General features: G+C 41.2%; 1 protein-coding gene across 6 annotated transcripts in view; it reads left to right on the top strand.

Annotated features, from left to right (window-relative positions):
• The window catches only part of usp9x (ubiquitin specific peptidase 9, X-linked), a 41,466-nt gene that overhangs the window by 14,754 nt on the left and 7,366 nt on the right, over window positions 1-19,346 (top strand). For 3 of the 6 annotated variants that reach the window (XM_015397212.1, XM_015397213.1, XM_015397209.1), the window contains 31 exons: window positions 1,047-1,180; window positions 1,278-1,368; window positions 1,617-1,730; window positions 1,823-2,051; window positions 4,499-4,594; window positions 4,703-4,914; window positions 5,071-5,311; window positions 5,392-5,541; window positions 5,644-5,764; window positions 5,882-6,012; window positions 7,020-7,298; window positions 7,415-7,540; window positions 7,767-7,892; window positions 8,018-8,184; window positions 8,301-8,409; window positions 8,495-8,641; window positions 8,742-8,888; window positions 8,970-9,177; window positions 9,281-9,501; window positions 10,327-10,514; window positions 10,653-10,826; window positions 10,912-11,053; window positions 11,161-11,917; window positions 14,140-14,263; window positions 14,370-14,595; window positions 14,680-14,809; window positions 14,912-15,097; window positions 15,216-15,436; window positions 15,550-15,638; window positions 16,523-16,679; window positions 16,813-17,025. In XM_015397212.1, coding sequence (XP_015252698.1) covers window positions 1,047-1,180; window positions 1,278-1,368; window positions 1,617-1,730; window positions 1,823-2,051; window positions 4,499-4,594; window positions 4,703-4,914; window positions 5,071-5,311; window positions 5,392-5,541; window positions 5,644-5,764; window positions 5,882-6,012; window positions 7,020-7,298; window positions 7,415-7,540; window positions 7,767-7,892; window positions 8,018-8,184; window positions 8,301-8,409; window positions 8,495-8,641; window positions 8,742-8,888; window positions 8,970-9,177; window positions 9,281-9,501; window positions 10,327-10,514; window positions 10,653-10,826; window positions 10,912-11,053; window positions 11,161-11,917; window positions 14,140-14,263; window positions 14,370-14,595; window positions 14,680-14,809; window positions 14,912-15,097; window positions 15,216-15,436; window positions 15,550-15,638; window positions 16,523-16,679; window positions 16,813-17,025 — 5,656 coding nt within the window. Of the gene's footprint in view, window positions 1-1,046; window positions 1,181-1,277; window positions 1,369-1,616; window positions 1,731-1,822; window positions 2,052-4,498; window positions 4,595-4,702; window positions 4,915-5,070; window positions 5,312-5,391; window positions 5,542-5,643; window positions 5,765-5,881; window positions 6,013-7,019; window positions 7,299-7,414; window positions 7,541-7,754; window positions 7,893-8,017; window positions 8,185-8,300; window positions 8,410-8,494; window positions 8,642-8,741; window positions 8,889-8,969; window positions 9,178-9,280; window positions 9,502-10,326; window positions 10,515-10,652; window positions 10,827-10,911; window positions 11,054-11,160; window positions 11,918-14,139; window positions 14,264-14,369; window positions 14,596-14,679; window positions 14,810-14,911; window positions 15,098-15,215; window positions 15,437-15,549; window positions 15,639-16,522; window positions 16,680-16,812; window positions 17,026-19,346 lie in introns of all 6 variants that reach the window. The other 3 variants (XM_015397208.1, XM_015397210.1, XM_015397211.1) reach the window with 1 other exon arrangement.

Below are 19,346 nucleotides of genomic sequence, written 5' to 3' on the forward strand. Positions count from 1 at the left end.
AAAAAGAAGGAATTGGTTGCTGCTTTTATTATTCAATTTTTTCAATTTGCATTTTGTTTCGTTTTCATTTATAACTTTAGATACCTGACTCCAACTTTTTTTCTGCTTGTATTTCATGTTCTTTAAGAGTTGTTAGTCAGGATTAGGCACATTCTTAAGTTCTTCCTAATGAAATCCAGCAGGCTGTCATTTCCTGCGGATGAGCAGAGATGTTGGTGTTAAAAAAGAAACATTTAAACAACCAATCCATTTAGTGATGGAAAATTCTAATAACTATTTCTTACCAGTTACTGAAAGAATCCGTTTGGAAATCAAATAACATGTTCAATTGGAAAATAGGAATGTTAGCCAGATCATATCAGTACATGGGATTTGCCTGTGTTCATCATATTACCTGGCAGCAAATATTTTCACATAAAACAGCATTTTGGCAGCATTTGATATTGTGAAATGTAAGGTAATTTGCCTTTTTAGGTCACTGTTTTCTGGTCTTTATTAAAACGTCTTTTGAGATAAAGCCCTTCTATTTCTCCAGCCATTTCCTTTCACTTCAAATCATTCGATGCCATGTATCGAGGAGATTTCATGCCTTGGTTTTCAGCTTCCTGGAATGCCCCCATGGTGTCGCCACTTTGTTTTAAAGAACGATTGGATATTATATTGCAAACCACTTTGTGCGGTTAACTTGTAAAATTATTTCCCATGTTTTTGTCATCTATTTGATCTAAACCTGCCTGAATTAAAGGCTCATATCATTAAGTTTATTTGGGGAGACAAGGCAAGAAATCTCCTTTTTTGATACGACCTCTCTGCTGGTTTTATACGCAAATATAAAGAAACAGTGAAGAAAAGTTACTTTCTTTTCATTGTGCTCTATACCCAATGAGAAATCAGGGTAAAGTTTTTTTTTTTTTGTTTATATCAATCAGGTTGTATGAAACGTTTTTAAACTTGGTTCTGCTGTCAGTTTCGCTTTGTGTTTTCTAGCTTTCTTACCTGCTGTTTGTGTTTACAAATCCACCACTTCTGTTGCTGCTTTGTTTCAGTCAAACGCAGAGAAGTCCCCACGTGTTTTACCGCCACGATCTGATAAACCAGCTGCAGCACAACCATGCTCTAGTCACCCTGGTGGCCGAGAACCTCTCGGCCTACATGGAGACCATGAGGCAGTTGTCTAAAGGTAGCTAAAAAGTCTAATTTTTCTAGATGGGAAAAGCATATCTTAAAGTATTTATAAAGTTTGATTTTTTTTTTTTTTGCATTTGTGGGTTTTTTAGAAGAACAAGCCGAGTTTGACCCTCAAACGGTCCGACCAGGAAGCCGTTACAGTCACGTCCAGGAAGTGCAGGAGCGACTTAACTTCTTGAGGTTGGTCTTTTAAGCACATCAGTCTCAGTGTAACAAGTTATTCACTGAAAAAAGTGGGAGAAAATACATGAACTAAAAATGAATCAGGCATGGTAATATCTATCTTTGTAATTAATGGTTGCTTTTCTACCTGTCTGTTATCATGGGGTAGATTCAAAAACTCTTAATTTCACCAAAGAATATTTTGTACTTCTCTTCATCCTTTAGGGAATCGTTTTCCACTATTGATTTTTGTTTCTCATTTCCAGGTTCCTGTTGAAAGATGGCCAGCTGTGGCTTTGTGCTCCTCAGGCTAAGCAGATCTGGAAGTGTCTAGCTGAGAACGCAGTGTTTCTCTGTGACCGAGAGGCCTGCTTCAAATGGTATTGCTTTACTCAGCTATTTTGATCTTTGCTGTATGATTTTATCCTGGGATAATTTTCGCTAAATGCTATTATTTACTCTTATTTAAAAGGTACTCGAAGCTAATGGGGGATGAACCCGACCTGGATCCAGACATCAACAAGGACTTCTTTGAGAACAATGTGTTGCAGTTGGATCCATCCCTTCTCACAGAAAATGGCATGAAGTGCTTTGAGAGGTTCTTCAAGGCTGTCAACTGCAGGGAGGGCAAGCTGGTAGCCAAACGCAAGGCCTACATGATGGATGACCTGGAGCTAATCGGCTTGGACTATCTGTGGAGGGTAAGGAGGGAAGCTGGCGTGATTGCAGATAAATGGTTCTGTGTTTATCTCCCTGCTTATATTAATTTAAATAATCAAAAAAATGCTTTGCTATTTAAGCACCTAGAACGCCATCTGTCTCTTAAGCTAATGTTAAAGGGGTCATAGAATCCAAAACCAAGTTTATATAGTCATAGATATTAACGATAGTAATGACAATAGTTCAGTAGGTGAAATAGACGTACAGAGAAGTTCAAACCCTATCAACGCCTCCTTTCTCCACAAATCTCACAATTCTAAACTTCCACCATAAACCAGGGGAATTCTAACGAAGCAATTTGGAGATGGTGCCTTATTTGTTTATGACCTGTACTTTTGTTACACCCCGAAATTGACATACAGACCAGCCCACTGGTTCACTGGCCCAAGAACATGAATAGAGGTAGATGTAAGACACCAGTTTAGCTGTTTAGCTACAGTTTGGTTTACTTCTACAAGAATTACAAAGCAGGCAGTTTCTCTATTGAAAATGAGCTGGAACCACGGGCGTAAATGCTGTGTTCCAGGCTGCACAGAGAAAGGGGAACATTTTCAGTCTCCCCAACGATCCGAAGACTCGACGGGCATGGATTATTTTTGTTTATCAGAAGATCCCTGCAAAGGTTGATGCTCAGCTGTTCATTTGCTCTGAGCATTTTACCGAAGACAGCTTTCAGAATCTTAGACAGTTTAAAGCAAGATTTGCTAAACTTCTTTTAGTGAAACGAGGGGCTGTTCTGACTGTAAGGCCATCATCACTGCAAGCTAGTATTATTTAGTCGCTAAGCTGTTGATAGCAATGCTAGTATATCTATGGTGACCAGATTTGGGTTTCTGAAAAGGAGGGCACTTTTTTTTTTTTGGGAGGGGGCTGCTTGGCCGCTGACTGCACCGGGCATTCAAACCGAGCCATCAGCTCCGGGCCAGGTCCGGGAACCCCAGCGGATGGGGGCAGGGAGCCAGCAGGGGATAGAGCAACTGAACCAGACCCGGTGACGGTATGCTTCCCCCCGCTTGCCGTACCGTGCTTCCCCTCTGCCTGCCCGGTGGCAGGGTCGGGTTAGGTCGCTACGTCCCTCGCTGGCTCCCTGCACCGGACCAGCCCCGGAGCTCACGACTCGGTTCTGCTGTACTGTAGTCGACCAAAATCCCGGACAATTTTGAAATTCCCCCCGCATATTTCTTTAGGTATGAAAAGTAGGACATATCCGGGAAAAAGAGGACGTCTGGTCACCCTACCATATCAACAATTTGATGTTTCAGTGAGTGGGTGCTTGTTGCTATGATGCGTCTTTGGTCAGCAGCTTCGCTCGTTGTAAACCAACCAATCAGTGTACAGCTCATCTAAATATTCATGAACATACCATAAAAGGAAATAAAACATGTTGTTTCATTCTAAGGCTTTTAACCAGGCTTATATTAGGGCTCATAGAACAGCAAATATGCAATTTTTAGCCCAACTAATGTTACACACCCGATTCAGAGACCTTAAGGACCAGCATCAAACACCCTATATAATCATTCAATGACCCCTTAAATGTTGGATTTCAAATGACTGGTTATTATTAGCCGTTTTTTACCTCTGTACAGTCAAAGTGAGTTTGGTGCATTGCACTCAGTGCTTTATTTAAGCATTATAGTTTTCTCATTAGATGAGGAATTCAAGGTGAATTGTTAGGTGTTATCTTCTGAATTATTTTGCTTAGAACTGTAGAAACTATCAAATATTGAGGTGTAACAAGAAATTTAGCTCAGACGGCTTGACAGTGTTCACATGATACTGGCATGCCGTTAACTTTTTCATGAACACAAACACCCATTTAATTTAATAAAAAGAACTGTCTGATGGTGATCTAGTTTTATTAAACCAGAGACAGCCCTCGAGCACTGAATCAGAAGCTACAAATCAGATTATATTGCGGTTTTTATCCTTGTTCCAATTAGTGAGACAAGGATAAAAATGCCAAAGGCAGTCATTTTAGCAAAAGAATAAAAGTCTCAAAAATGTTCTAATGATGGTTATCCACCCTTTGGTTTATTTATATAAGGAGGCTTCTAATAATCAGGAGTCTTTTGTCATCAACAAAGTTAACATGCAGATAAAATTAAACGTTTATAGAGTCATATCTTCCTTCCAGTAAATCTCGGCTCAGTGGCGTACACCACAGATCAAATGAGAGAATTGTCTACGTCAAAAACCAGTTCGCACAGTACTCTACTAGCCGCTATCCTCGACTGATACAGAGGGTCAGCTTAAAGCAGTTGCTTTAATTTCTCAGGCTCATAATAGCTTGGATTTAATATCTTTACTCTGGTTTAGTTAAGCTTCCAAGAAAGTCTTTCAGTGAATGTATGAACCGAGGCCTGCAGCTCCTAGTTTCGGCATCATGCCATCTGACTTGCTTTCCTCCTCCTCTACTCTTATCCAGGTGGTAATTCAAGGAAGTGACGATATTGCAAACCGAGCCATAGACCTGCTTAAAGAGATCTACACCAATCTGGGACCAAAGCTTCAAGTCAACCAGGTACCGGAACCATTTCCTCTTACTTTGTTTGAATAACCATTTCCTGTAGAGAATAGATGATGATCATTAGGCTAGTATTTATGCCCTTTCCCTCGTCTCTTTGCTCAGGTTGAGATTCATGAGGATTTCATCCAGTCCTGTTTTGACCGTCTGAAGGCGTCCTATGACACTCTCTGCGTGTTGGACGGAGACAAGGACAGCATCAACTGTGCTCGGCAAGAGGCCATCCGTATGGTGCGAGTTCTCACTGTGCTTAAGGAATATATCAATGAGTGCGACAGTGACTACCACGAGGAGAGGACTATACTGCCTATGTCAAGGTACAATGGGAATGAGATTCTTATCCCTGGAGTTGGACAGTATATCACTATTAACAAATGTATTTTGATTTTTTTTTTCTTAGGTTCCTGTTATAATTTAAAACATTTGTTTCTTAAATGTTCTATTGAATATCTGTCTCTTGTTTTGTCATGCAGAGCTTTCCGGGGCAAGCATATCACATTGATTGTCCGCTTTCCAAACCAAGGACGTCAGGTGGATGATTTAGACATCTGGTCACACACCAATGACACTATCGGTTCGGTCAGGCGGGGAATCCTAAACAGAATAAAGGCCAACGCTGCACACACAAAGATTGAGCTGTTTATAGGCGGGGAGGTCGTCGATCCTGCTGATGACAGGAAGCTGATTGGACAGCTGAACTTGAAGGACAAAACGGTGAGCGTGCATCTCCTACTCAAACGCTCCTAGTTCCTCAGCCACCGTTAAATAAACCACATTTATGTTGCCTTACACAGCTGATCACGGCCAAGCTGACCCAGGTGAGTGCCAACATGCCCTCGAGTCCTGACAGCTCATCTGACTCATCCACTGGCTCCCCTGGTAACCACGGGAACCACTACAGTGATGGGCCTAACCCAGAAGTTGAAAGTTGTCTTCCTGGGGTGGTGAGTGTTCAGACTGTCGCACCATGCAGTGATAACTTCACCCTAAAACGTCATGAGGCGTTTAGAAGTATACGATCAGAAACATTTTGCTCTGATTTGCAGATTATGTCGCTACATCCGCGCTACATCTCCTTCCTGTGGCAAGTAGCCGATCTTGGCTGCAACCTTAACATGCCTCAACTTAGAGATGGAGCGCGAGTCCTCATGAAGCTCATGCCTCCAGGTAAATACACACAGACGTAAAGGGTCACTGCTACATCTCAAGCTGACACATGTTCAGTAAAACACATTTTTTTCTTTTTTTATCTCATGGCTTTGTTGTTTATTTCTGTGCACATAGATAACACCACAGTGGAGAATCTCCGAGCTGTGTGTCTGGACCACGCCAAGCTTGGGGAGAACAGCCTCAGTCCTTCACTGGACTCCCGTTTCTTCGGACCCTCACCTTCACAAGTGCTCTACCTCATTGAGGTAAGGTTGAGTATACATTTATGTGACAAAACAAATTTGTTATGCACTGATCAAGGTCAGAAATCTGTTGATTCCAGTTTTTCTTGAAGAGCTAACAGTCGGTAGAGAATCAGGAAAAAAAGCTTTATTGCTAAACAGTACATGCTTGTCCTCTCAGGCTGCTAAAGCTATGCCATTCAATAGCTGTCCTTCAAACTTTCTTTCTTCACTGTAAAATTGAGAACATATTTGCTGTGAAATAGGTTTCACTTAAACTTCAAGTCAGTGTTAGAGATTTCATAAGTTTAAAATGTTTTGGGCATCTTAACTTCAGCACAGCTAGTTTTCTCTGACTGTAAAGAGCATTCTGTGTAAATTTCCTAATAAGTCTTGACTCTTAGCTTACCCTTTAGACTTTTTCTAAAATGGAACAATCCTGTCTAGATCAACTAAACATGCTGAGGTTAAAATAAAAACAATAAAGGTTAAAATAATTCACTTACACTTAGATGTCTGTTCTCTGTCTGAAATTGTGAACTTCACTTCGCAGAAGATCAGCTGATTCATTTAGGTTACCACCACTCACCATGCTAGGTGTCCCTGTTTGGTTCTTACTCTGAGCGTATGTCTGTATATTTACTGCTAAAAATCCAGCGTTCTACACAGGAAAAACAGTTTAGTAATAAGTTAAAATTTCCTAAATGAAGTGTATTTACCCTTAATTTGAATAGGTAAATTACATATTTTGCCAATGGAATGAGTATTTTTACTTTTAAAATAAGATAATTAGATAAAATGCACTTGAAATAAGACAATGCAGTTGTTTTCTTATTTAAAATGTAAATTGTCTTGTTCCATTGGCAAAATGTATCTTTTCCCTCCTCAATCCAAGAACAAATGCACTTATTTTAAGAAAAATCATCTAGATTTAGATTTTTTCCAGTGTATGGCTTATTATACATTTCTAAATACATATGTGACTTAGCTTATAATGCAGTTCATGGTTAATTTTCTGTTTGTGTCTGCAGGTTGTGTATGCTTTGCTGATGCCAGCTAGTGCCACACTGGGCGAGGATGCCAGTGACTTCCAATATAACTTCCTGAAGAGCGGTGGTCTGCCTCTGGTGCTAAGCATGCTCACCAGAAACAACTTCCTTCCATCTGCGGACATGGAGACACGCAGAGGGGCTTACCTCAACGCTCTGAAGATCGCCAAGCTCCTCCTGACTGCCGTCGGCTTCGGACACGTGAAGGCTGTGGCTGAGGCTTGCCAACCAAACGCTGATGGAAATATTCCTGTCTCTCCGGTTAGACCTCGCTTCTTCTACTAGTAAACGGGCAAACCAGTTCAGCTAGTTCTGGGCTTTTACCCTCTGCTGTGCTAACATGTCCGTTTCTGCTTCCTTTGTGTAAATATGTGCAGATAAATCAGGCTACTCATGACCAGGCATTGGTTCTTCAGAGCGCCCTGCAAAACATTCCCAACCCTGCCTCAGAATGTATGTTGCGAAATGTAGCTATCCGTCTGGCTCAGCAGATTTCTGATGAGGTAAAAGCAGCTTTACATTAACAGGTTTTTATTTCCCTCATTTCAGTCCAGGATATGTTAATCTTACAAATTCAGTTTTATAAGCTAAATGCAGGGAAGTGGAATAAGAACTCAATCAAGTTTATCATTGTGTACCTTTATGTGCCGATTTCTTGTAAAAAGTAGTCTGTAATAACATTAATAATAGATTCAATGGAACTGTATTTTTCATCAGAATTTCTTCCAGGCATCGAAGTACATCCCAGACATTTGCGTGATCCGAGCGGTGCAGAAAATCGTGTGGGCATCAGGCTGTGGTACAGTGCAACTGGTCTTTAGCAACAATGAGGAAATCAGTAAAATATATGAGAAGGTAACGTTTTTATATAAGAAGAAACATTTTACCCTTAAAAGTTAAACAAACAAAGCCAGTTTGGGACCGCTTAGAACTTAACTGTGTATATTCTGTCCTACAATCGATTGCAACACCTGTTATAGACGAACGCAGCGAAGGAGCCGGATGGAGAGGATGAGCAGGTGTGCTGCGAGGCTCTGGAGGTGATGACTCTGTGTTTTGCTCTCATGCCGACGGCTCTTGACACGCTAAGTAAGGAGAAGGCTTGGCAGACCTTCATCATAGACTTGTTGCTACACTGCCATAGCAAGTAAGCGCATCAGTATCTATCTACCTCATTATTTATTCAAAGTTTTCCAATTTTATGTACATTTGTAATGATTTTATTTTTCCCTTACATTTTTACACTCTTTGGCTCTTCAACAGATCTGTGCGTCAAATGGCCCAAGAGCAGTTTTTCCTGATGGCAACAAGGTGCTGCATGGGGCATCGGCCTCTTCTTTTCTTTATTACCCTCCTCTTCACCGTGCTGGGGGTAAGTGGCTAAAGGGATTAGGGTTGCGTTTCCAACACTCATCTGGATTCTTGTCATCCTAATGTTTCCATCATTGCGTGTCTAGAGCACAGCCAAAGAGCGAGCCAAACACGCAGGGGACTACTTCACTTTGCTCCGACATTTGCTGAACTACGCCTACAACAGTAACATCAACCTGCCAAACGCCGAGGTGCTGCTCAACAACGAGATCGACTGGCTGAAAAGAATCCGGGTGAGAGTCACCTTTTAGTTATTGTTTTTTTATTTTTTATTTATCTTCTTCCAGTTTGATGCAGTCTTGCTTAAACTCGAGAATGATTTTTCTTCATTAGGATGAGGTTAAAAGGACAGGAGAGACTGGGGTGGAGGAAACCATATTGGAGGGCCACCTTGGCGTCACCAAAGAGCTCCTAGCCTTCCAGACGCCTGAAAAGAAATACTACATCGGGTGTGAGAAGGGAGGAGCCAATCTCATTAAAGTATGGAGCCCATCCCAAAGTGAAGATTTTTCCAGTTTTATCTCGTTGCTTATAAATTTCTTCTCCTCTCTTTTTGATTAGGAGCTGATTGATGACTTCATCTTCCCAGCGTCTAATGTTTACCTGCAGTACATGAAGAGTGGGGAGTTCCCCACAGAGCAGGCCATCCCAGTGTGTAGCACGCCTGCTTCCATCAATGCCGGCTTCGAGCTGCTGGTTGCCCTGGCTGTGGGCTGCGTCCGCAACCTCAAACAAATAGCAGACACTCTGACAGACATGTACTATTTGGGTAGGGAGGCGTTTCAGTGACGTTAAGTGGTCAACATTTAACTGTCTATGTGTTCAAGTGGAATGGAGTTGAATTTCTCTCTTTCTCACTTCTCTACATTCAGGTTGTGAGACACTGACAGAGTGGGAGTATTTGCCCCCTGTCGGACCGCGGCCGAACAAAGGCTTTGTGGGGCTGAAGAACGCCGGAGCTACATGCTATATGAACTCTGTCATCCAGCAGCTTTACATGATCCCTCCAATCCGCAACGGCATCTTGGCCATCGAGGGCACCGGGACGGACGTGGACGATGACATGTCTGGTGATGAGAAGCAGGAGAATGAGGTATTAGAAATTATTAAAAAAGTCGAGGCTAAAGCTTAACCCGAGGGTCCGATTAATCCTATCAATACAGATATTAAATTGCTTGATAAGATGCCTGTTGATTACAATTATCAACCTTATTTCTACTTTATTTTAGTTTAATTGTGTCCCCAATAAAGCTGCTTATTCATATTATCTGCTGTTTACATTATCAGACTAGCAAAATCAATTTAAAATAGTTTTTTTTAATTTCCCCAATAGATTTATGTCTCCTAGAAAAATAAGAATTCCAAATTCTGTTTAAAAACAAAGTGACAATAGACATCTAACTAAATCTCAAATGAAGACAGTTTTTGGATGTATTTCCATGTACGACGGTCAGAGAACATGTTAAAGCTAGCCCTAATGTATTAGGCTGCAGGTGTTGTCCTTGTTTTTCTACTCTGGCTGGAAACTTAATGCTAAATCTTCTCCCTGCCTCTAGCAGGTTTGTGGCAAAGCAACAACAAAAACAGGACTCTGATAATCTGTAGCCTTGGGGGATTTAATTTGTATTTAGATCGTCTCCATAGAGACAAATGTGTCACAGCTGAACACCCTGACATATGAAGAAATTTAGATTTTAGCATAAAGAAGCTGAATTGGCCCTAAAATCGGTTTTGTGAGCATTCCCTCCTAAGCCGAGCAACAAGCTGCTTTTAGCTTTAGTGAATCATGTGAAGAATGACATTTGCAGAGCTGAACTTTCTCCTAAACTTTAATGATGCTGATGAATGTGCTTCTTTGAAGGTGTCTGTCCACAGTACTTATGTATGGCTTGTTACAAATCAGATTTCGTTCCCACAGAGCAACGTAGATCCTCGTGATGAAGTTTTTAGCTACCACCACCAGTTTGATGATAAACCCTCCAGTAAGTCAGAGGACAGGAAGGAGTACAACATCGGAGTGTTGCGTCATCTACAGGTTATCTTTGGCCACCTGGCTGCATCCAGACTGCAGTACTACGTACCGAGGGGCTTCTGGAAACAGTTCAGGTTAGACTTTTTTATTTATTTATGCTCTGATGGAACAACATGCCCGTCCATTTGGTTAATTGAGCTCCTACTTGTTTTTTAGTTAAAAATAACTACACTCTGAACTAACTTCTGCTGGTTTTCTTGTGTTTTTCTTAGATTATGGGGAGAGCCGGTGAACTTGAGGGAACAGCATGACGCTTTGGAGTTCTTCAACTCTTTGGTGGATAGTTTGGATGAAGCTTTAAAAGCTTTGGGTCACCCTCCCATGCTCAGCAAGGTGCTTGGAGGATCCTTTGCAGACCAAAAGATTTGTCAAGGGTGTCCCCATAGGTGAGAGAAATTTGAATTTCCATGCACATTACAAGTGTCCAAGTGCTGATAGACGTTTTTTTTTGACTGATGTTTCTGTCTTCAGATATGAGTGCGAGGAGTCATTTACAACGTTAAATGTAGACATCAGAAACCACCAGAATCTGTTGGACTCAATGGAGCAGTATGTGAAAGGGGATCTGCTTGAAGGAGCCAATGCCTACCACTGTGAGAAGTGTAATAAGAAGGTAAGCCTGTAGATGGATGAAGAAATCTCTGATTATTCTTTGTTTTTGTTGTTGTTTGTTTTTCCAATCTGGAAGTTGGAAATGGACAAATTGACTCTCATTATCAGGTGGACACAGTGAAGCGCCTGCTGATCAAGAAACTGCCCCCTGTCCTGGCCATCCAGCTGAAGCGCTTCGACTACGACTGGGAGAGGGAGTGTGCGATCAAATTTAACGACTACTTTGAGTTCCCACGGGAGCTGGACATGGAGCCGTACACGGTGGCAGGTGTGGCCAAGCTGGAGGGTGACGACGTCAACCCGGAGAACCAGGTGATCCAGCAGAACGAGCCATCGGAGCCCACGCCGCCCGGCAGCTCCAAGTATCGTCTGGTGGGAGTGCTGGTTCACTCCGGCCAGGCGAGTGGCGGACATTACTATTCCTACATCATCCAGCGGAACGGTGGGGACGGCGAAAAGAACCGCTGGTATAAGTTCGACGACGGCGACGTGACGGAATGCAAGATGGATGACGAGGAGGAGATGAAGAACCAGTGCTTTGGGGGGGAATATATGGGGGAGGTGTTTGATCATATGATGAAGAGGATGTCTTATCGGAGGCAAAAGCGATGGTGGAACGCATACATCCTGTTCTACGAACGCATGGACTCACTGGACAAGGACAGCGAACTCGTCAAGTACATCTCGGAGCTGAGCCTCTCCTCTAGCAAACCACATCAGGTCAAAATGCCGAACGTCATCGAGTGCAGCGTCCGCAAGCAGAACGTCCAATTCATGCACAACCGCATGCAATACAGCCTGGAATATTTCCAGTTCATTAAGAAACTTCTGACCTGTAACAGTGTCTATTTAAACCCTCCTCCAGGTACGCACCTTTTTTATCTATACAGACTCAGATGTTAGATAAAGAGTTATTGCCGGTTCCTTCTGCTGTGTTTTGCCACATTCAAATATTTTAGATCATCAGACATTTAATTTAGGGAGAAAGACTACAGAACAGTGGCTCACTACTTATTTCTGCTTTTTTTTCCTCCATTTGGCAATAATGGCGCTCATTGTTGTTTCCCTAAAGCCTTCGAGAAAATTAAACCCTTTTAACACTAATGGAGTTATCTTTGGCATTTAAAGTCATAGGGAAGTCATATTTAAATGTCAAATCATTCTGGCTTAAACATGTAAATAATATATACTCTTTATCTGACAATTCAAATCAGAAAATTTCTATTTAAAAAATCTTATGCAGGCCAGTTAATTATACGTCAACCTGTACACCAAAATTCTGCCAATCATATGTCAACGGTCATCTGTCAATCAAATTTTTTCGGTCATAGCTTCTTAACTCATATGTTGCAGCTAATATACGCAATGGCTGAAATAAGAAATAAGAATTATTATACTTTAACATTGAGTTCCGTCCCAGTGTTCACAGGGATGGACATCTGTGTCTTCAGCAGGCGTAGAACTAACAGAACTGGCAGCATTGCGAAACAAGGGCTCAAACATGTACGGCTGTAAGCCTTCTACACCAAACCAAGCTTCTGCCACCCTGACGTCCTCTTCCACAACATCTTCATCCCTATTTTTCCTCCTCTAAATAAAAAAAAAAATGTATGACGGATCTCTATGACTTTAAAAGTTGATCTGAAATATTAGTTTGAGGGAGGAGAAAAAGAACAATACCTTTTAACCTGTGTAGACAGCTTTCGTTATCCTTATGATCTTTACCCTTTAAAACTGGCTGCCATTGGTTGACCACTACAGCTTCTACTTGAAGGTATGTTGGTTGTACCTTAATTGCAGCCTCTTCTGAGTCACTCCTCTCCTGTAGTAATGGTTGTTCATTAGTTTTCTCCTTGAGAGCTTGTTTGATCTTTGGAGCTGTTACTAATTCCACATCATATCCATTGGTTTAGATTTCAAAGCTAAGATACTGCAGCCAGCTCTTATTAGTGAGTAATTGACTAATCATCCTGTTTAGTGTTAAAAATCAGAGAGATTATCTTCATATTAGCTTTACTTCAGATCAAACATGATATTAAGTGCTCTGAATAACGCTGCCTTTTTAATATATATAAAGAGCTTAGCAAGTATGTGAAATCTTTCTCTGCAGTAACTGAATGAGCATCAAATTCATTTAAATGAAATAAGCAGCATTGAGAAAATTTGCTGATGTCACAAAGTCTGTCCTGATATGATTTTTATTCAATTTACAAGTCTGGGATTGAAATGATTTTATCTATTCTTTGCATCTTTATCACAACTCGGGCCTCTTCTTTAAAATATATCACTGCTTCATGTTCATATACAGAAACACTGGAGCTAGCATATCCCAAAGATGAGGATGTGGATAGATATTTTCATTTTGCATCGATGTAATTGGATGGTTAATCATTTAAAAAATTGCTCAGTTTTTGCATGTACTGTTACACCCATTCCCTTAAGCATCTTAAAGCAGGGGCTTGCTATAAACATTTATATTAAAGTTTTAAAAATGTAGTGTCTAATAACTTTAGTTTTCCATCACTGTTCCTGTTTTTATCCTTTTGTAAGAAGAGGCCAGAAGAATCAACAGGATGAAAGAGTTTTTCTCAAGCCATATGACTCAGTCACCTGTTGCTGCACATCAGCCGTCCAACTACTTAGAAAAAATAATTTATGCTACTGGAAATGCTGTGAAGTTGTGAAAATTTCAGTAAGGCAACAGTTTGCAAGCTGTCTGACCTGATTTAAGTGTTAGTTTATTGGAGCGGAATAGTAAAGAAACATGATAATGTTTGTAAATAAAAGCAAATACATCCTGATTCCATCCTTCTAAAAATAATCTTAAAATTTAACTTCAATCTTAACAATTGGCCTTAAAAGATATTGAACATTTGCTTCATGATTGCCGAATGATGCATGAAGAAAAGCCAAATTACAAATGTGTTTTGGATCTAAATCGTCCCAATGACTCTTTACTTCAGGCTCAGTATCAGGGTTGGAAAAGAATTGAATGGCTGCGTCTGTTAAATGATAGTTTTATTGAACTAAAGAAAACAAATGCCATTACTGAGTGGTTTTCAGTGTTTTCTGTATTCTTTATCCCAGGACAAGACCACCTTCTACCAGAGGCTGAGGAGATTTCTATGATTAGTGCTCAGCTGGCTGCTAGGTTCCTGTTCAGCACAGGTTTCCACACAAAGAAAGTAGTAAGGGGTCCTGCCAGTGACTGGTATGTTCTGTTTCATTTTTTTTTTTTTTTATAATTAGGTTCTATCAAAATGTTTTACCTTTTGTCTTTTAAATGTTGCTGTTTTTTTTTCCTTCTGCTGTTTTAGGTATGACGCCCTTTGCATCCTGCTGAGACACAGTAAGAATGTACGCTATTGGTTTGCACACAATGTCCTCTTTGCTTACCCCAATCGCTTCTCCGAGTACTTGCTGGAGTGCCCCAGCGCCGAGGTCCGCGGGGCGTTCGCCAAGCTCATAGTCTTCATCGCTCACTTTTCCTTGCAAGACGGGCCGTGCCCCTCCCCCACAGCCTCACCGGGACCTTCAGCTCAGGTAGGTGCTGAAATATGTTGCAGTCAAAATGGTTCTCCTGGTAGCAACCTCTTGATCTCTTTTAAATCTTTTGTTTTGTTTTAGGGCTGTGATAACCTCAGCCTTAGTGACCACCTGTTGAGAGCTGTTCTCAACCTGCTCAGAAGGGAGGTTTCTGAACATGGCCGCCACCTGCAGCAGTACTTTAACCTCTTTGTCATGTATGCCAACCTGGGTGAGCAACAGTCAGATCTTTATCTGTCCATCATTCAGTTATTTTGTAACCTGAAGCACAGCTTCTATTTCCTTTTGACTCTTTGCTTCTTTAACCACACAGGCCTGGCAGAGAAGACTCAGCTGCTGAAGCTAAATGTTCCCGCCACTTTCATGTTGGTTGCTCTGGACGAGGGTCCTGGCCCCCCCATTAAGTACCAGTACGCTGAGCTGGGCAAGCTCTACACTGTGGTCTCTCAGCTTGTCCGCTGCTGTGACGTTTCTACACGTATGCAGTCCTCAATCAATGGTAGGTGTATAAGACTGTTGTGTGAATTTTATGGTGATATTGATATAATTTTTTTAAATAAAAAAACACCATAGCTAAAATAACTTAAAATATACCACCTTTTTTTTTTTTTCTTCAGGTAACCCTCCCCTCCCTAACCCATACGGGGACACCAACCTCACAGCTCCCGTCATGCCTGTGCAGCAGCTAGTGGCGGAGATTTTGTTTGTGAGGACTAGCTACGTGAAGAAGATCATTGAAGACTGCAGCAACTCGGAGGAGACGGTGAAGCTGCTTCGCTTCTGCTGCTGGGAGAACCCCCAGTTTTCCTCCATTGTGCTCAGTGAGCTGCTCTGGCAGGTAAATCCCTGTGCTTCTCCTTGCAATGCTGGGTCACTATTTCTCAGTCTCATTTCATAAAACCATTCATCCCAAAGGAAATTAGGTAAGATAATGTCTTTATCGTTTGACAGGTGGCATATTCCTACACCTATGAGCTGAGGCCTTATCTTGACTTGTTGCTACAAATCCTTCTCATCGAGGACTCCTGGCAAACGCACAGGTCAGATTAACTGCTTAGGCTGTAATACAAAGTACCCTGCATAAGTATTCATATATTGAACCATTTCACATTTTTTTCTTTTATCTATTTCTGTGGTCCCAGAGTTGATAAATAATTAAAAAACTCTGATATTGGTTTCCTGGTCTGCCTGCCTTTTAAATGGGGTCCATCTTTTTACGTAACCCTGAATTCGCCTTTTTGCCACAATGTATCTGTTTACCTGGCATGAGTTGACTGTTATAGTAACACCAGAACATTCTGCGCTGTTACAGCGGCACAAAACGGCCCGGCATACGCTCTACAGCAGGGGTGTCAAACCGGTTCCAGAAAGGGCCTATGGCTGCAGGTTTTCTTTCCAACCAAGCAATAGCACACCAGACTCCAGGCATCTCATCAAGGGAGTCCAATCTGAACATGATGACTTGATGAGATGAATGGAGTCTGGTGTGCTATTGCTTGGTTGGAAAGAAAACCTGCAGCCACACGGTCTTTTCTGGAACCAGTTTGACACCTGTGCTCTACAGCATCATCGTTGGTGCTTGGTGCACTCATGTTGTCTGTAAAATTATCCTCTCCATATTATCTGACCAAAAATGTCACATAGCTAGAAATATTCATAGCTGAAAGTAAAAGGTGGCTCTACAAGCATTGATTCGGCAAAGGCAAAAGAAAGTGGAAGCCACCTTTTATCAGATTTTTGTTAAGCAAATTTCTTATCATTTGTGCTCCTCTTTACAATAATACATAACATTTTTCTTGGCATATCAAATAAACTCCTAGAAAGTATATTTAAGGAAGGTTGTGGTTGTTGCATGACAAAAAGTGCAGAGGTGTTAGCATTTAGTGTGACGTTTGAGTCGACTTTTCTTTATGTCTATTTAAAGGATCCACAATGTGCTGAAAGGCATCCCTGACGACAGAGACGGGCTCTTTGACACCATTCAGCGCTCGAAGAACCACTACCAGAAAAGGGCTTATCAGTGCATCAAGTGCATGGTGGCTCTCTTCAGCAACTGCTCCGTGGCTTATCAGATCCTACAGGTACACCTTCTCATCCAAGTTCAAGCTAACATGGGCTCACTTCACTGTATAGTCATTTAGGTGTTCCGTTTCTGTTAGCCTGGCATCAAAATCAGCAACTTCTTGATTGACTTTTTTGTTTGTACTTGTGCAGAGCAATGGTGATTTGAAGCGAAAGTGGACATGGGCAGTGGAGTGGTTAGGGGATGAGCTGGAGAGGAGGCCTTACACAGGAAACCCCCAGTACACCTACAACAACTGGTCCCCTCCTGTTCAGAGCAACGAGACCTCCAATGGATATTTTCTGGAGCGCTCCCACAGTGCACGCATGACACTGGCCAAGGCTTGTGAACTCTGTCCTGAAGAGGTAACTGCGTTTACAAAGCACCCTTTACACCGAAAGTTTGACACTGACCTAATCATAAAGCCATAACGTTACGGTTGAACCTTTATTATACATACCCCTGGAAGATACGGAGTTTAAAATATTATCATTCATCCTAAAAGTTTGTCTTTAAAAAGAAATTGGATTGTTTTTAAGAAATAAAATAAGTATCAGTTAATCGGTTCTGTTGGAGTTGTATTAATGTGAAATTGTAAATCCTGCCAAATTCTTTTTAAAGTCATCAACAATTCAGACGTCATAATCTTATAATCTGCCATTACCATACATAACAGCTCTGTGAAACTCCAAACCTGACTACTTCCAATCTAAAGCAACAATCATGGAAAAATAAACCACAATCTGCCTGGGGTATGAATAATTCTGGGCTTAGTTTTTTTTTGTTTAAAGATGTTAAATCACAACTCTAAAGGAGCCTGTTCCACCAATACAGTTCCTAGTTCTTAATTGGTGCTGGAGCTGACTAAGCAGCAGTACTTGGTGTTTACAGCAGGACAAAGGTTTGATTTTAATACCTCGGATTGTAGCTTCTAGCTCCTTTCCCTTCACCTTTTCCGGGGTCAGCAGTAGGAAACACTATCCACTCTAGGAAAGGAGCTGAATCCAGAATGCTTCCATTCTTACGGATGAAACTCCAAAATAGAATTTGGTGAATGGCTAAATTATAAAACCCAAAACATATTAAGATGTGAGATTAGCACGCATCACATTAACTATAAGGCAAGAAATTTCATATTTTTGTTAAACTCTGTGAGGTGGGCTCTGCCTATATGCTCTGTCGCGCAAAGGAATGTGGGCAACACTCCGCATAGCTCCTAGCAACAGCTAGGAACATCAGGTGGTCATATGCTAAATGAACTCACACTAGGAAGCTTCCTTCTCCTAGCTTCTTTCTTTCTGACGGCACTATTTGCATGGCACGTATCAAATTATTTAGACTTACTGTAGTGAACCTCTGAAAGCTGGTCCTAACCAGGTAAAGGCTAGCTTGAACAAAGGAGAGAACTGATTGCGATCAGGGTGATCAAAACATTGTAAGAGCCACATTTAAATATAGAAAACTTAAGCTGATTAAATAAAAAATAATAGTGGAGGGTTTACTTTAGTCCGAACCAGTTTACGAGTGTTTTGGGTGAAATAATCCAAAACTTGTCGCTCCAAACCATGGGGGAGTGTTTGGTCTGTTTAATGGGACCATGTGTCCATGGCTTGAGCACCAAAGGTTAATACCGTTCTGAGCTAGTGGAAAAACAGAGAATTAATTTTGGGTCTGCAACTAATGTTATTTTGCAAACCGATTAATCTGTCGATCATTTTTTCAATGAATAATCAGAGTTCAGGTAAGGAAGATTTTTTACAAACTTAAATCAGGTGAAACTTAAACTTTTCCACTTGAGGAGTTATGAATAGCGCACATTGACAGGCAGAAACATTTTTTTTAAATCTTAAAAGCATATAATGTTTATATAAAGTTTTTTTTTAGAATTTTGATATAATTACTGCTCTAAGTGTGTCGCTCTGTCAGCTAAAGCTATTTACATTATAAAGTGTCTAAACTCCAGTTAACAATTAATCGATTTCTAAATAGTTGGCGATCATTTCAATAATCAAATGATCACAATCTGATTGTTTCAGCCCTAATTTATTTACACCATTAAGGGCAGGTTATACTCCCCCTGCAGTGTGTCGCAGTGAGCTTTGTTGGAGGTATGACGCAGATATTTTTGATTTATGCCCAATTTTGAAGCGTGGTCTGCGCTATGTTATTCCACGCCACAATGCAAGAGGGTCAATCACGAAATAGCTCTGGGTCTAGATACAGCCGAGGCGGTGAGGAAGTAGAAAACCGCAAGGGCCAAGTTTGTGTGACAACGGAGGGACACGAGGGAGAAAAGAGCAGGGATCTAGGTGGAAAAAGCGTCCTTGCGTTCTCGCTTTTTTAGCTGGTCCATTTTCACGAGTCGTTTTTCCACAATGGCGGTCATACAAACAAAACAGGCTGGTAAGGTACCAAACAGGAAATACTCAGTGTATAGCGAATGTAGATTTGACCAATCAGAGGCCTCCTGTCTGCGGTCACCTACAATTTTGGAGAGGTGCAGCAGAGTGTCTGCAGAAAGGGAGGGGGCGTATTTGCGTTAACTGCGACACACGCAGACGACCTGGTTTCTGAGCTTAAACCAGCCTTTAGTTCGTTTCTCCCTTCTATTAATGCAAAAAATGTTTTACACATATACCAAATGATTTTAAAAATGTATTGCATGAGATGTTATGCATTATGAAAA

The sequence above is a fragment of the Cyprinodon variegatus genome, unplaced genomic scaffold (genome assembly GCF_000732505.1).
Source record: "Cyprinodon variegatus isolate N-32 unplaced genomic scaffold, C_variegatus-1.0 Scaffold844, whole genome shotgun sequence".
NCBI classification, from domain to species: Eukaryota; Metazoa; Chordata; class Actinopteri; order Cyprinodontiformes; family Cyprinodontidae; genus Cyprinodon; species Cyprinodon variegatus.